General features: G+C 39.6%; 1 protein-coding gene across 4 annotated transcripts in view; it reads left to right on the top strand.

The window, feature by feature from the left end:
- LOC103467314 (probable E3 ubiquitin-protein ligase DTX3) overlaps positions 1–16,551 on the top strand; it is a 37,407-nt gene that overhangs the window by 1,905 nt on the left and 18,951 nt on the right. Inside the window, exons 2-4 of one of the 4 annotated variants that reach the window (XR_534058.2) lie at positions 304–521; positions 15,083–15,363; positions 15,510–15,937. Coding sequence is in view for 2 of the 4 variants with exons in the window: in XM_008413583.2 (XP_008411805.1) it covers positions 304–521; positions 2,607–2,685 (297 nt within the window). In the remaining 2 variants the exon portion in view is untranslated. Of the gene's footprint in view, positions 1–303; positions 522–2,606; positions 6,053–15,082; positions 15,942–16,551 lie in introns of those variants that run through there. The other 3 variants (XR_534059.2, XM_008413584.2, XM_008413583.2) reach the window with 3 other exon arrangements.

The raw sequence follows: 16,551 nt of genomic DNA, 5'->3' as shown, positions 1-16,551 counted from the left end.
GAAAACGCGCTCATGTCTTAGCAACAAATTAACAACAGTTGTTTTTTTTTGTTCAAAATTGCAAGGCATTTCAATGCTCTCCTGTGCCCTGTGCTAGGGCAGGTCCCAATAATGCTTGTTGCTAATTAGTTCATGGTTAATAATGAGATTTCAGAACTGATGTCTAATTTGATTGGAGAGAACATCAAGACAATCAGGGCCTCAGAAAGTTATAAATTGGCAAAATGAATGTTTGTTTTTTGTAGTTTTTTGATGAAACGTTTTGGTGCTAAGGTAAAAAAAAAAATCTCATCTTTATTCCAGGCTGAGCACCCAAATCCCGGCGTGAGGTACAGCAGCACCTCTCGTACTGCCTACCTGCCAGATTGTGCAGAGGGACAGAAGGTCTTGAGGCTGCTAAGGAAAGCATTCGACCGAAGACTTACTTTTACCGTTGGACGGTCGGCCACCACGGGCCTCAACAATGTCATTACCTGGAACGACATTCACCACAAGACCAGCATAAATGGCGGTCCAGAGAGGTAGGCGATCCATCCAGGCTCGACGACGATGCCTGGTATCCTTCTCTCATTAGAAAAGCAGAAAAGTTATTTCAAAACAGAGAGGTGCTTGAAATCAGTCTTCTTTGTCTTTGTGTCTTGTAAGGTAGCTTAGAAGATTTCTAAAGTCTGAATGCTTCCTTTTTGCAGAAGTGTCATAAAGACTGTTCTTAGGCTCTTCATAAGAGTTTTTTTGGCCACTGGACAATTGTTAATCCAGCACTTAACAGAGTCAATAAACAAAAACAAATTAGTGTTGAAGAGCTTTTTAAAAAAAGACAAGACTTGTTTCTAAAACATAGATGAAGGACTGCAAAGACCCATCTTTCTGTGCTGTTATTTTCTGTCTACAAAAAGGTTGAAAAAACATCTCACTCAAATCAACTTGAGTCTTAAATTATACATCCCCTTTGGCCTCCAACTCTCATAAACCCTCATTTTCTGCTTTGCTTAGCAAGCTTGGTCCCACTTCAGGGTCTTTTTTAATGCACTCCACTATTTTTATCTAACTGTTTATTTATTTATGTTGCTGCCTACTTTTTCAAACATATTTCTATAGTTGTGTATCATGCTTTGCAAAGTCTGTTTGAGCACCACACCCATCTTGGTTCCAGTTGATGTTTATCACATTGGCACCAGATTGCTTGACTCGGCATTATTACCTCAACTAAAACGCTTGCTGTCATTATTTATTTTCATCAAAACTGCTTCCTACTTAAGGATACTGCTGCGAGTTAGATTTACCCAGATACATGATTTCTAGAATCATCAGGCACAAGGCCTGATGATGAAATAACAGAGGCCTTGGACAGTTATTTTCTGCATTTGGTGCGTTAGACATGGCACATTTAATCAGAACTCATTTTCATTGAAAGCTTCTGACGGCTGGAATAAAATACAGAGAGTGTGCGAAATTATGAGTCTTTTAAATAATTTTCTACTAACTTAAAAGCATGGCTCTTAGATAATCAAATATGCAGGCACTGATTATGCGATTATTGTATTGTTTGCATTGTAGCAAGCCGTTGTGCTATATCGCTTTTCATTCTTTTTAGCTGTGCAACTTGACATGCCTATTTTAGATTAAAAAGTGTTTTTTATTTATAACAACAAAAATAATATTTTTTTTTTTTGGAAGAAACTTGTCTGCGTTCCACGGTAATTTGTTGTATTTATATTGATTGTGCCTGGAGGGACTAAAACTAGCCTCTATACATTGTCCCTTTTGAAATAAATAAACCACAACAACTTCAAGGTCAGACATTCAGCTGTTGTGAAGAAGCTCTGTGAAAGTCCAGCAAGTCGGTTTCAGAAAGAGTGTGCAGCTAAGAAATCAGGTTTCCACCACCGCAGAGCAGGTGTGAGTTTTTGGCACATGTATTTCTTCTTATTCAAGAAAAACATCTAAAGCAACTTGACATTTTATAGAAAAAATAGCAAATGAGACCTGTATTATGCTTATAGTTATATAGGCCTTCCTCTTGTGCGAAGTAGTGGACTTACTACCAAATAAACTTCTATGAATGATAAGAAGCCACAAAACGTCCTCTGAGAGGAACTTTGTCCAGCCGTCCAGCAGCTGTTCAATGCTTTTCCCAGCGTGACGGAGCGATTTATCTCAAGTGCATCAGGGATCAAAGTGTTCACATTTTGTTTTCATAGTTAAGAAACTCTTTACATCTTCATTCTTACGAAAACCAACTCTTGTTGCTTTGCATAAACGTGATGTATTTTTCAATAAAATTGTTTAAGACCAGATTAACTTCAGTGATAAAAAAGTAAAACAGTTAAGTTTGTGGAAAAAAAAACACTTAATCAGTCCCGATGCTTGACCACTACTCAACAAGAAGACCGGGTTTTCCAGGTACATCAGGAAAACTAGGATTAACCTCAGTTAATTGAGCTGTTTTATGGGCAACACTGGCTGCTAGAGGTAAAGAATAAAACAAGTAAGTTCAGGTAGGTGAAATTATTTATGTTGCATTAACTGTTGGATGGTTTTGCAGCAGCCCTGGAACTCACAAAACCAATGAGATCTCTTTCTCTGCTCGTCTCTTTCTGTTACAGTTTTGGCTACCCAGATCCAGCGTACCTGTTCAGGGTTCAAGAGGAGCTTCGTCTTAAAGGTGTAACAGAGGATGACTGATTGTTCGAAAACATTTATTTAGACAGACTTAGTGCTGCTCTTAATTAAGTTCCCAGTTGCAAATCTGCACTTTTCAACAGTGATGTTCACCACGGATACTTGAAGATGTGTTTTTGTTTTTGTTTTTTTTGTATATGACCTCTGCTAAACTGAGGGAGAAGTTTAGCTTTTCCAAAGATTTTTTTCTGCTTTATTTCTGTTATGCAGCTGATTTACTTTAAGCCAATAAAGAAAGAGGAGTTTGGTATCGATTTCATTAGTGTTACTTATTAAACGCATACAGCATCATTCACATTTGTTAGCAGTCTTGCTAGCAAATGTAAAAACGTGTGAAAACTAAATTAATCTTATGTCACCTTATTCTGATCACACCCTGAAAAACACACTGAAAAACATCCTGTTTACCTCACTGACTTCTACGTGTTTCAAGCATCACTCAGGATGTGGTAGAAAAGAGGCTTTTCTGGAACCTACATGCTTTGGTGGAGTGGCATGTTTCCATTTTGAAGAGTAATTAGGAGAAATGGACCTGTATTTATTTACCTACTTATTTAAAACTCCAACAAACAGAAAAACATGGATTAGATTTTGAACAATACAAAAAAGTAAAGTAGTCATTCAAAAAAAAAAAAAAAAATACAGTTAGGAGTTGAACATTTTTTTTAGCTGAAGGTTGAATTTTTTGTGGCAGAGGGGAATTAAAGATTAGTTTATTTAAAGGACTTTTACACGTTTCTTTTTTTTTTTCTCCAGGAATGCCAATACAATTAGAGAGTGCTATGTTTGAAACAATTTATTTCAAGCTCATTTGCACTGGATGGAAACATAATATGAATGAAAAGTGATTCTTTTTTTAGGGTCTATGCCAGAGTCAGATAAATGATCCTGTATATTATTTTGTTGATAGTCCTGTTTAGTCAAAACACCTAAAATATCTTGTAATTTTTTTGTTCTTTTCTTTTTTCTTTTCCTTCTTATAAAAAAAGTGTGAAAACATGCAAACATTTTTTGTGAAAATATATTTGAACATATATATTTCCCATATGTTTCCCATAACATTTCCCATAAAATAAATGTAACTAAATTTCCATTTTATTTTTTAAATAGGTGTACCAAAAAAAAAAAACCCTAAAGAATGACAGTGCCTGGCTAACGACTAATTTAAGTAAATTACTTTTTTTAAAAAATTAGGTTTATTAGCCTTTCTACAAAAACAGAATTTTGTGTAATATTTTTTATTTTTGCAATGATACACATTAAACGTTTTCGTGCCTTATGCAATATCAGATAAGTTTGTGCCTTAAGAACAATGAGTGAAATGTTTTTTATGCCCTGACATCACCATGCCTGTACACTAGATGGCGGTGTTCTCCTAGTAGAACGACTGTTACATTTCGTCGTCATTCTGTTTCCTGCTTTCTCCCCTCAAAGTTTCATATCTGACGTGTTTGGGTCCGTTTTCACTGCAACAGTTAGAGAGGAGGTTGCTTTGTCTTTCACTAAAATATGATGTTATATTTTGGAGGAATGCATACTGCTGTGTGGTGATGGCTAACAGCTGAAAGGGAAGTTGTTGTTCTTTGTTAATTGTGTGAAGACCGACCAAATCAGCGCTGGACCAAATATATCCTGTTTAAAACTCGCTCTGAATGTTTTGGTCTGACGTTACAGTGCATAAGCTGATTTTTTACGTTGCAGACACAAGCGTCAGTGTGTTGTTTTTTTTTTTTACTACGATTTTATGGGATAGACCAATGCAAACTAGCACATGTAGTGGAAAGACAATGATTGATGGTTTAAAACATTGTTTCCCCACAAAAACAAATTTTGAAAGATAGTATAACATTCAACTTTTCCCTTACTTGTCTGCTGTTTCTTGTTCTTTATGATTCTTTTTGTTCTCGTAACAAACCTCTGAGGCCTTCAAGTCAGCTGGATTGATATAGAGATTGATTTACACAACACAACTACTGTGTAAACTAGTTTACTAAATGTACTATTGTGTAAATGCTTTCTGAAGTGACTTCAGAAAGCATTTGATTTTGCTCGCTTTTATTTAGGGATATCGGAATGAATCCAGCTGAATACAAATTCACACCGCAGTTTGACGATTTTATTTGGCATTTTTCAGCTTGATCCTCTCCTCCTTCACTCCAGTTTTTGTCTGTAATGTGACAAAACGTAAAAAAAAAAAAAAAAAAAAAAAGTTCAAATTGGGTTTTGGTCCAAAAAGAAAAGACTAGTCAGGAAGCACGTTTAACTTTTATGTAGTTTGAAAGAGTGCACACGTGATGTAACGGAGTCAGATAGTGGCCTGTTTTCCACTCTGACGTCAGTGACTGGGGGCATTTCTGTGGCCTGTAGGATCTCGGGGCATCTGCTAACCTCTAATCAGAGTAGGACCCATCTGCCACCCCACCCTGTGTTGCCCCTCTTTCTGCAGTAGTTCATCAGTAAAATTCATCCACATGTCATCATCCGTCCATTCATCAAAAAAAAAAAAGGTTTATTTGAATTGTGTTTTAAAGAGTTCTGCAACATTTTGGTTCTCTAAAGTAGAAAGATTCCCTCATAATGCAACTTACATTTTAATAATAATCCTAAAAACCTTTATCGCCCTGAGTAGTGAGGCAGGATTCTGTGTGATATAAAGCAGAATCTAGCAAAAGTAGCACAAAGTAGAAGCATGTCTGAAATGACTTTCGCTTCATTGAATCTAACCTACATTTACACATGAAATACTTCATGTGAATTTGTCTGGTTTGTTGCTATGTGAGGACGTCTCTCTGACATGATATTCTCTGGGGTTAAAGCACAAATGCATTTTGTTCTTGCTAAAAATTCAAATTGAGAAAGGTTGATTTTTTTGTGTGTGTGTGCTTTTTATTTTATTAGATACATTTTTTTGTGTGTGTGTGAAATTTAGTCTCAGATTTTCCTCCATATGTTGTTCTGCATGTAAGTTCAAAAGTTGAGTTCTGGTCTCATCTGTGCAGAGCAACATCTTCCATAACTCTTCTGTATCCCCTGTGCTTGGGGAAAAAACTGCAGAAGGGATTTTTTTTTCAGACTTTTCTTCAACCGTTTTGCTGCCTTAAAGACCAGATCTGTGGAGAGCATGAATAATAGTTGGAAAAGGATTTTCCCTCCTGAGCTGTGGCTCTCTGCAGGTCCTCCAGAGTTACCATGGGCCTCTTGGCTCTGACTGATCATAGTCTTTTTATTACCAGATAATGGATTGAACAAGGCTCTGTCAGATGTTTAAAGCATTGGGTTGTATTATAAAATTGTACCTTGCTTTAAAGGTCTACATAACAGCTTGCGTTGCATATTAACGACATATATTTTGTTTATTGAATGTTGTATTTTGTTTTTCTGCTTTAAGGCGTTTGCGAGTTAGTCTCTCTGTAAGCAGAATGTTTTCATCTCTGTGACTTATACTTGAATAAATAAAGACCATAATGATGATAATCTTCATGATGGTGTTTGTTCACTAATGTTCTCCAAGCAACATCTAAGGCCTGCAGAAACGAGTTCATACTCTGTTGGAATTACACACCAGTGGACTCTATTTACCAACTGGGAGACTTCACTGGGTTTTATCTGCAACCTTCTGGAAAGTTTTTTATAAAAAAGATGCTTCTTTTAAATCCAAGAAGTGTTTACAAGGAATGACTCTGCTCTCCTTTATAATGAGACTAAACAATTGTTTTTCCATATCAAGAGAAGAAAAAGAAATTGTCACAAAATAATTCAGTAATTATATACATTTTTAAGATAAGGCAAGGTCCTCTTTGTTTTAAGATCAACTAGTTTTAATTGATTTTATGCAACAGATTTGCTATATAAAATATTTCATAGTTAATTACTGAATAGGTAGAAATAAGTTCGTACCAATTTTAACTTTACTTTTAAAGTTGAAATAATTTTTTTACTTTAAAAATGTATTTCATTTTTCCGTGGCCGGTGAGTAAAAGGTGTGGACACCACTGATTTAGGTGTGGTCCAGTAGAGGGGATGGTCAGCTACCCACTGCACACTTTTTTTAATATTGTAATTTGTTGAAAAATCTAAAACCACAGATCATTTTCACAACTATGCAAAACTCACAAAAAAAAAATACTTGGAAGCTATATTGAAGGAAAACAGTGCAGAGGATTCCTAAGAAAATTCAAATAATTTTGTTCCCCTCTGGACAGGTACTTTCCCTCGCTGTCATGCCATCTGGTCCATCTGGATAAGAGGGCAAAGAATAACAACAACGCAAGCAGCTCCATAAATATACACATAATTAAAATTTGGCAGAGCAGTAAGGTTTCAAACATCCATCAAAGTAAATTTCCATGAAAAACCTCCCTCTAAACGTTGAGAATCACCTGAGCTCTCTGCATATATTGTAATACGGGTGGTAGCTTCGTCCCTCTGATGCTGTAGTTGCTTTTCATCGATTGTTGCTCTCTGCTGTTTTTTTTTTTTGTTTTCTTTTTGTTACATCCTGCTGCTGCAGAGCAGTAAAAAATAGCACTGAGACTGCTGCTTGCATGCTTCTTGGTGCGACTAGACGTCTCCTTCTGAGACGCTCCCTGGAAGCACGAAGATGCATGCGTACATCCATCAGATGAGAGGCGCGTCGCGTTTTCTGCGCTGCGGTTGATAAGAAAATCATTATGTGACAATGCAGAGCTGTTGTTCTCCGTTCCGTGCTCCTTAATTAGAGGGGTTTTTTGGCTGTGAGGAGGGAGAGCCGTGGCACACCGCTTTCCTCCCTCCCCCCTTTCCTTGTCTGCCTACTCATCATGCTAAAGGTGCCCAACTACAGACAAACTACCTGTGAATCGTGCACTTTTACTTTTATTTCCTCTTCTCTGTAATGAGAATCAGCTCCAGCAGATGCAACCTACTTCTGCATGCCTTTGAAGGTATTTTATATCTTCACCCAGTTCTTTTTCCTCCCCCTGTAATGTCAAAGTTGACAGAAGAAAAAAATAAATGGTTTGAGGAATCCCAAAAAAAATGTCTATCTGTGCACCACAAAGATGAAGTAATGAGACACGAGGCGGTGCTGGCGTGTAAGCTGAAACGCACAGGAGGATGCTGAAGAGGCATGTGTCTCCATCCGCTCTCTTTGTGTGACAGAATGTCAGCCCACACCACTGACATGCTCATCCTCTGAGCCTCAGGCTGTTTGCTTAAGAACAGCAAAGTGAAGGTGGGTGTGTGGGTGCTCGCTTGCGCCTCTGCCACTTTTTGTCTGTCTGTGCGGACCTCCCTGCATCCGTGCGTGCACTGTGTACGCAGATTGCAATGCATGAATGTGCAAGGCTGTGTTTGTGTGTGGCGGTCAAGGATGAGTCTAGCAGTCTGCTCTCTGATTCATAGCCGGGGTTACGTGGCTTTTTGCCTGCCTGATTTAGCCTAACAGACCCTCGGCTTTTCTTAGTAACGCTGACAGATTTACTGACTTGCTTTTCCTGACAGGACACAGCAGCAGAGACGTTGTGCATCAAGGTTTTTTGGGCCAGGCCTGCTCATTAGCAAAAACCACAGTTCCTGCGTGACATCAAAACAACAGCTCCAATAAAAAACTTTCTGTAAAAATGTGCTTTTCTTCTAACATCATGCAAAACCTGTTCTTCTTTAGTACGCAACGAGAATAACGACATAAAGCAAAGCGGCAGGCTGTGTTGGGTAACATTTTGTTGTCCTTCCTGTCTGCAGCTCGTCCATGGCCGTCCATTGTCAGACATCGTCGTGTTAGTGCAATTAGCTTCGGCTGTCATGACAACTAGCATGACCTTTTATGCCGTTTTGCAGACAGGAATCTTCTTTGCCGAGGCCTTTCTTTTCAACGACCACAACAACAGCCGCCTGTAGCACATCGGGGGACAATAAACGGGCTTTGCTGATGACAGAAGCTGGCAGAAGCTTTCTGAAATGTGTCTCTCTTAATAAGAGACTGCATCCAACACATTTCCACTGGTAATAAAACACGGTTAGCTTGGAAATAATTTGTATTTTTCTAAACAATGGAACAGGTTTGAAGCTGCGTCTCAGTGTGAAAGAGTCACACTTGGGACACAGATATTGTTTAGATTTAGACGGACATTTTATCTGCTTTGCTTCTGGTTTTCCACTTAGTGGGATGCACATGTTGAGGAGTTTTAATTTATCTTTATGTTTTGAAATTGCCATTGAGGAAAGCCATCACATACAATCTCATTTGTTGTCTCTTTTACAAATATTTTCATGACTGGTCTTTGGAAGTGGATAAATTTGTCGGTCTGTGAATGCTGCTCTCTCTGTAAATTGTTTGTCCTTTTTAAAGATCCACTTTAACATAAAACTATTCCTATAGCTACATCATGAGTGTTTGACAGGACTTAGAAGTGCATGTCGGTCATTCATTGCGGACGCCGCGTTTAGTTGCCTTGAATGAATGAATTGCACAGCCAATTGAGACAAACTCTAAATATGGCTGGAAACAGCATCCGAGCACGGATTTCATCACATTTGTGGGTTGGTGTTGAGGATTTAAGAGAATTATTGTTAACCTGTTTGATTATTTTAATTAAGCCACCAGATTGTAACATCATGATGTAGGCTTAAGCACGAGACGCTAAATATAGACCGGCTCAAGGAATGCTTTGTGTTTGCACAACTGCTTATTTTGTGTTGAGATGCCAAAGTGTGGGCTGCTGCTGCTGCCGCCTCAGTTCTTGGCCAAATAACTGTGGGCCATGCAGTGGGGTTATCTAACAGAAAACAGGATATACTGTAACCCTCTTATACCATCATGTTACATCTTTGCAAATACCTCACGGACAATCAGGCAGTGATCAGAGATTTTAAAATACACTGAAAGTTAAGGTTGAAGAGATGAAAAAAATAAAATAAAATAAATAAACCCTTACGGTAAATGAAATGCGCCTCACCTCTGTCGTGGTTTGAGGACGTGTGTTCGTCACACTTCCAGAGGGTCTCAGTGGGGGCTCTGGTGATTGGCAAATGAAAACAGCTGCACCTTATAGCAACAAACAGCTTACGCAGCAGTGCAGACGGTGAATTATGAGCACAAACGGAGAGTTTAATCACATCAGATAAATATAGAAAGAGTTGTGACTGTTGTAGGCTCTGCTATACGGCATGCTGCATAAATCAAAATGAGTCATAACACGCATATTGATACACACTGGTTTTAGTAGAGCACGGGGGAAGGAGTAAACTTAAGTTTGTTGCAGATATAGGACACCAATCGCATGCACGCACGCACGCACGCACGCACACACACACACACACACACCAGCCCCTCTCCCACCCCCTGACACACACTGTGGCCTTTTGTAAAACTGTGCAACTCTTACAAGGTCAATACAAGTGCTTAAGCTCTTAATTTAACCTAAACATAGCAAAATGAGTGTGAAATGAAAACACGACACTGTAGTCAAATGAGATGAGAACATCGTCACTTCCTAGTTGTTCTTTCTGACAATGCAGACCATGTCACTAATTAGAAGGGATTCTGATAAGAGTCGGCGTTTGCAGAGCGGGAGACTGATTCCTGCCACAGAGACGCCTTTAAGCCTTTTACAGTCAACATATCAAGGCAGGGAGGATGGCAAACTAGGAAAGAACACATATTTACTTTTCCTGAAAAGCACCCCACCATTTCCCAACTGCTCAGAATCAAAAGCTTGGGAATATGTTAGCCAAACAGAGGGAGAAGAAGAAAGAGAGGAGAAGAAGACGAAGCACATAGATTTTCAGAGAGAGAGAGAGAGAGAGAGAGAGAGAGAGAGAGAGAGAGAGAGAGAGAGAGAGAGAGAGAGAGAGAGAGAGAGGAGGGGATGCGGGCAGATGGCAGATGAAAATTCTCTACGGGGATATCTTTGCAGCTGATGTGTTGCGTAGTAACACACTGCTTTCCGCCATGTAGAAAACACATTCATTAAGCCGCGTTCCTTTATTTTCAAAGCAGTCGTTCTCATCAAAAACAGAAACTAATGGAGGAGGGAAGGTCAGGGTAAGGTAGCGGAGAACAATGTGTTCTGTGGCAGGTGTTTGAAATATTAAGTCCACCCCCGTCTCTCACAACAGGAGATCGTATACAAACTCACCTGCTGTGTTGTCATTAACGTGTGCTTGCTCTGTCTTTATTAAATTTGATCTGTTGGTCTTGCAAAGTCTTGTAAGATGTTGTTTGTTGTCAGCTTGCGCCGTATAAATAAACTGAATTACATTTTAATTGAATTGATTGTCACTTTTATGGCTGCCTTAAATTGCAGTTGAAATGAGTTTTATGACATTTTCTCCTTTGGTGGCTCAATCTGTCATCAAACTGTGTGGTTGTGGGCCGTTCTCTTCAAAGTACAGAAGTATACCTGGCAACTAAAACTGCTGTGTGACTTACGGACTGGTGATACAGCAAAAATATCATATTATTTATCATTTCTTTTTATAGCTTTATGCTAAAAAGGAATATTCTGTTCAGTTTCACACTTTAATCTGTCTTTTTTGTGTGTGTTTCTTTTGGAATAATGGCTTCTTCTCAGCTAGGAGGACCATATGCTTCTAGTTTCAACTGTGTATGCTCACTTGGTAATGCTACCTGTCTCTTTTCTGCATTTGGGTCCTTCATCCTTACCATTTATGAAAATGTCTCCAAAAAATGATGCTCTAACTTGTCCATAAGACTTACCTCCTGATTGTGTTTCTGATCTAAGATGTAAAATTGCTGTTGTTTATATCTTCAAAAGATTTTAAAGGACAGCTATTTTTCTCAGAAATCCTTTGATCATCTTCTCTTCACTGCATGTGGGATACCTCCAACAAATATTGCCAGACAGTAAATACTTTTCCCCTCCAGTGCATGACGTACGCAATCTGCACTTGCATGCTCCATTTCCCCCTCAGAGCCTGTACATGTTGGGGTGTCCTATCTCAAGCTAGTATTCTTGGAAATTTCTCAGCTCACTGGTCATTAACAGTCAGCATCATTACTCAGGCCAGTATTATCCCGCAGATCCAACGTGTTTCTGCAGCACTGTAGTTTCTTTAATGGTGCAGAAGGAAATGAACGCATTAGTTCCCTCTTCATGTCTTCCAGTCAGATCGTAGAAAAATTCAGAGGAGACAGTGAGGATGTTTTCAGATTTATGCACTCTCTGCCTCTCCCAGACCTTGGTAACTCCTCATCCATCTTTTTTGCCCAGCCCGCCTCTTTGGCACCCTTTCAAGTAAGAGCAGGGGAATTAAAACTCAGTGGGAGGGCTCTTTAGTCCCAGAACAAGCTGCACATACACATAAGTCTCTCTTGGACCACTGAAAGCACATAGTTTTGCCTGTAGCCATGGATGTTCCCTTAAGAGAAGTGGCGGAGATAAAAATGAGCAGAGTGCAGCTCGAAGGAAAGGCTCGCCGTTCTTTTGTCCGCCTCCCATCTTCCGCTTGCACCGATATTCCTCTGATAGCTGCAGGGAACTTTAGGGTAACACATGGACTCTCACACAAAATGCACACTCTCTCGTGGATGTGCTCCGTTTTGTCTTTTTTGAGGAATGCTCATTCCTGTTAATGGCTGCTTTCTCTGAGTTGTGCAATGAAACTTTCTGCCAGATTTGTACTTAAGGTTGTACTTTTTGCAGCTGACCCTGGAATACAAAGTAGAAATGCGGCGGTAAAACACGGCAGACACATTGTGGTGCAATTACAGAGTAATTATTACTGCTGTCTGCTGCAGCTGACCTAATCTGGCATTTTAATCAGCATGAAAGACACAGAGCTGAACCGAGCTTATTTCTCCGCTGGTGCTGCTGAGGGGATGGTGCTTCCAACCACTGCATGGGATCTCTCATGTTATTTTGGCTTGTGCAGACACATGCTGGAAGTGGCATGTAGCCAGATCCACAGTGTGTGTGTGTGTGTGTTTGTGTGTGTGCGATCAGGGTACAGCTCAGTCCTCCTTGCTAAACCACTCATGCACAAAACACTGTCACATTGGGTGCAGCAGAGCAAACTCTGGGTATTGTGTGTGGTTGCCCCAGTGATCGGAAGCGGGGACATAAAACATGTTCCTGGTGCATGTGTGTGTGGGTGTGTGTGTGTTTCTCTGCATGAGTTGATGAAAAAAAAATGTTACTCAGAAATGTTATTTGAACTTTTTTTTTACATTGAATTTAATTGAAATTGGAATATTATTTTCTACCCCTCACTGAGAATTCACATATAAAATATTCATTTAACTTTAAAATAGTTTTGGAAATTCTCATAATTCCACTGTTTGGATTTAGAAACTACAGAAAAGATTTTATAAAAATGCTCAAAATAAACCCTAAGATACAGAAAACTATTTTAAAGTGATCTACTTCCAGCAGAACATGTTATTGCAACATTTCTATCTCTGCTTTAGAAGGACAATTATTTAAAAAATTTTTTGTTTGTTTTTTTTTTCATTTTATTTGCGATGTGTCACTGTGCCCAAGAGTTTACAGTTGACTGAATGGAAACGGACCCAGCCCATATCATCAAGCCCCCACCTTTATGCTTGACATTATGATTAGTTTTTTTTTAAAAGGTTTTGTTGGCTCTAGTGGCCTTTATTTGAAAGTAGTTTGACAGGAAAGAAGGTCATGATGAGAGAAGGGGAAGACATGCGGCAAATGTCGCCTGGCCAGAAATCGAACCTGTGACCACCGGCATGAGGACTAAGGCCTCAATACATGGGTTGTGCTTTGCCCCTGCGCCACTACAGCACCCATTATGATTAGTTTTTATGATTAGGTGATTAATGCATTTCGGTGCTTTAATCTAACAACCAAAACAACCCAAGTAAGTCACGTGTCTTCAGCTTTTCTGACCGCGTCGTCGTAAACTTTACAGTTTGAGATGCTCTGAGCATTGCACAGTTTGTCCTTAGAGTTACATTTGAGGACGATTGTTGAGGAAGAAAACCCAAATGAAAACAGCAGCGCGGTATTTGGTGGAGAATGGAAACAAAACTGAGGAGCATCACTGCGGCACCTGCGAGCGCTGTATCTGTCTGATTGATTTAGCAGTTGGTCTACGTTCCTGCCCTCATCTATGATGGATGGAGTTGACCTCTGGAGATAGGGACCAGCCCCCCCGTGACCCTGCATGGAAAAAGCAGGTATAACAATGGATGGATGGGGTGCATAAGGCTGGAATCCAGCTAATCTAATGATTAAATACGTTGCTGATGGCTGGAACCCGAGGCAAACACTCCTGGACTCTTTCAGAGTATTTGAGAAGATGGGATGGACAGGCTGGACCCTCCTGGCCGCTTTGGAGAACTTGAAAGGCCCTGTTGCATAACTGTGCAGCTTGAAGTGGACACTGAGAGCCCCTTGGAGAACACAGGAACATGAGGAAGATCGTGTCTAATTCTCACAGCATGAACCACCAGTGAAACCCTGCGACTACAAAATGCTAAAGGAGAAGATGAAGTTCTGTCCTTCCAGTGGCGCCAATACTTTTAAAAGCATGTTTTATAAAAGGTGGGTTTGGTTCTCACTGAATAATTGAAGGCTGAATTTCTCTGGTCTTAGCAGGAGTGACGATATAGGGAAGTGATAACTTGTACTTTTGACATTCATGATGATCTTTCAGTTTGAATCAAAGCAGTGATCAATTTGACACGGGACTCTAAGTTAAAACAACGTAGTGTTTTTTTAATTGCTACGTTACCATTAAAGACAATCTGTTTTAATGCTAAAAAGGATCTTATTCTGTTAAACTGTAAGTAAGCGCGTGGAGCAGGAAGTTGATGTGTTTGGTTATTCTGTCCATTTCCCTGCACTGCGGCAGAGGCAGATGATCTGGTGTTGGTGTGTCTGTAAGCAACAGAGAGGGAGACACAGAGACGGGGCGCTTGCTGCAGGATCTGACACCTCATCACACCTCATCAGTAATCAAAGATTAGCACGTAACTGCGCAGATGGCAGTGCATGGATAATGTGTGCAGATTCTTGTGCTGTTGACAGTATTTTTTTTCCTAAGCAATACGGCAGGGTTTTTTTTTCCATCACCATGTGCACAAACAGGAAATCTAGAGTGACAGGTTACAGCTGAGCGTCATTTGAGAACTTGAATGTTACACAGCAGCACTGAAACCTGTCAGTCCTGTGTTATTCCCCGTAGATGACCTTTTGCAGCCAAAACCTGCAGTGCAACTGTCTTAGTGTGAAGCTGTTGATTCTGTTTAATGTACACTGTGATGGCTTGTTTGTCCATCTTCCCCCCCGAAACTTGATTTAAATATCCAGATTTGGGAATGAATGCTACAGTAGTGGATTTGTTATCTGATAAAATGAAACAGAGTGGAGTTGGGATTAATCCAGTGTGTTGTGCATCCCCATAAATCCTGGCTTTTTGTCTCTTTAAGGTGGCTGTGGATGGCAAAGTGATAACACAGCGGTAGGAGAGGTGCTTAAAGAAGACTGAACTATGTCCTGACACCACTTTTCCTCAACCGAGCCCTCCAGGTACAAACTGCAGCTGAGTGGGTAACTACACTCTCAGCGCCAGTCCAGATGTTGGCCTAATTTACAAAGGCAAGCAGCGTATGTGGCCCAGTTGTGTGTCCTCGTGGCCACCGCTTGTGTATGCATGCGTGGATGTCAACAATGTCAACATCTACAGAAATAGTTCTACGTTCCCCCAACGGTAAGCTCTGGAGACCTTTTTAACCCTCGCTTCCTGCTCACTTTGTGTGGACGAAAGAGAAAATATTCGTCAGCTGTTCTAAGCTTTCAGTTAATGCTCCATCTGTGAAGATGTCCAGGTTTATGTGTGTGATTATTTTTCTACAGCCATTTTTTTCTGATTTATGAAGATCAACACATACCTTTGTCCATCCGTCAGCTATTTCATCCCAGCTTTCATTTCAGTCAACTGTGATGATTTTCTGCTCACATTTAGCGAAACCATCTGATCTGAGACTGGAACATACAGTCAGATTAAAAACATTTTTGTACATAAATGTGGGCTTCATGTAAAGTATGTTTATTTTTTAAAAATGTTTATTTTCATAAGGTACTGAAAATTGTAATTACTTGAATGTGGAATATGACTCCATGGAATATATTTTATTTTTAAACCAACATTTTCCAAGGGCATGAATAATTTCGGGCTTAACTGTAAAAGAGGAAGAGACCACATGAATATTATTCTGCAGATATTTCATGATTGTCATCTTCATTATTTAGGAGATGCTACGAGATGCACTTCTGCATTTTTACCATTATTTTCTTTTAAAAACAAATATTTTGATCACATGGACAAATTGTGAATTCTTATGACTCTTAACAAAAATAAAAATAAAATCTTACCTAAACTAAAAACAATGTCTGCACAATAGGCAAGTCTTATTTTTGAGGATTAATCTCAAATCTTAATAAACCTCAAACGTGAATGTTTAGAAAATTAAAAGTGAGATTTTTGCCTTATTAATCGAATATCTACATATACGTGCTCAATAATTGGGCAATTAACTACTGAGCCAACAATTTTCTGTAATGCGTCACTGCTATGTGAATGTTTCAGAGTCAGAAACAGACCTGTGGTTAAGTTCAAAGGTCATTTTGGGCACGTTCAAATGTGTGCATTTGCAGGAAACCAATTGGTTTGAAAACGGTGAAAGAGACCCATCTGCCAGTCACCTGCCTGCACAGTCTCACTGCAGTGAGCATAGACATGTGCTGGTTGGCCTGCTGGCACCTCAGCTGTATTCACATGGCAACAGGCCAGTTTTATTACACATCTGCAGCATAGTGGTGACCAGATGTGAAGCGTTTGAAGGCAGATAAGAGATGCAGTCCTTTGAAACACGGATCCGTCTTAAACAGTCAGAAG

This window comes from Poecilia reticulata, linkage group LG7, assembly GCF_000633615.1.
Source record: "Poecilia reticulata strain Guanapo linkage group LG7, Guppy_female_1.0+MT, whole genome shotgun sequence".
NCBI classification, from domain to species: domain Eukaryota; kingdom Metazoa; phylum Chordata; class Actinopteri; order Cyprinodontiformes; family Poeciliidae; genus Poecilia; species Poecilia reticulata.
This window is presented reverse-complemented; position numbering and strand designations above follow the sequence as displayed.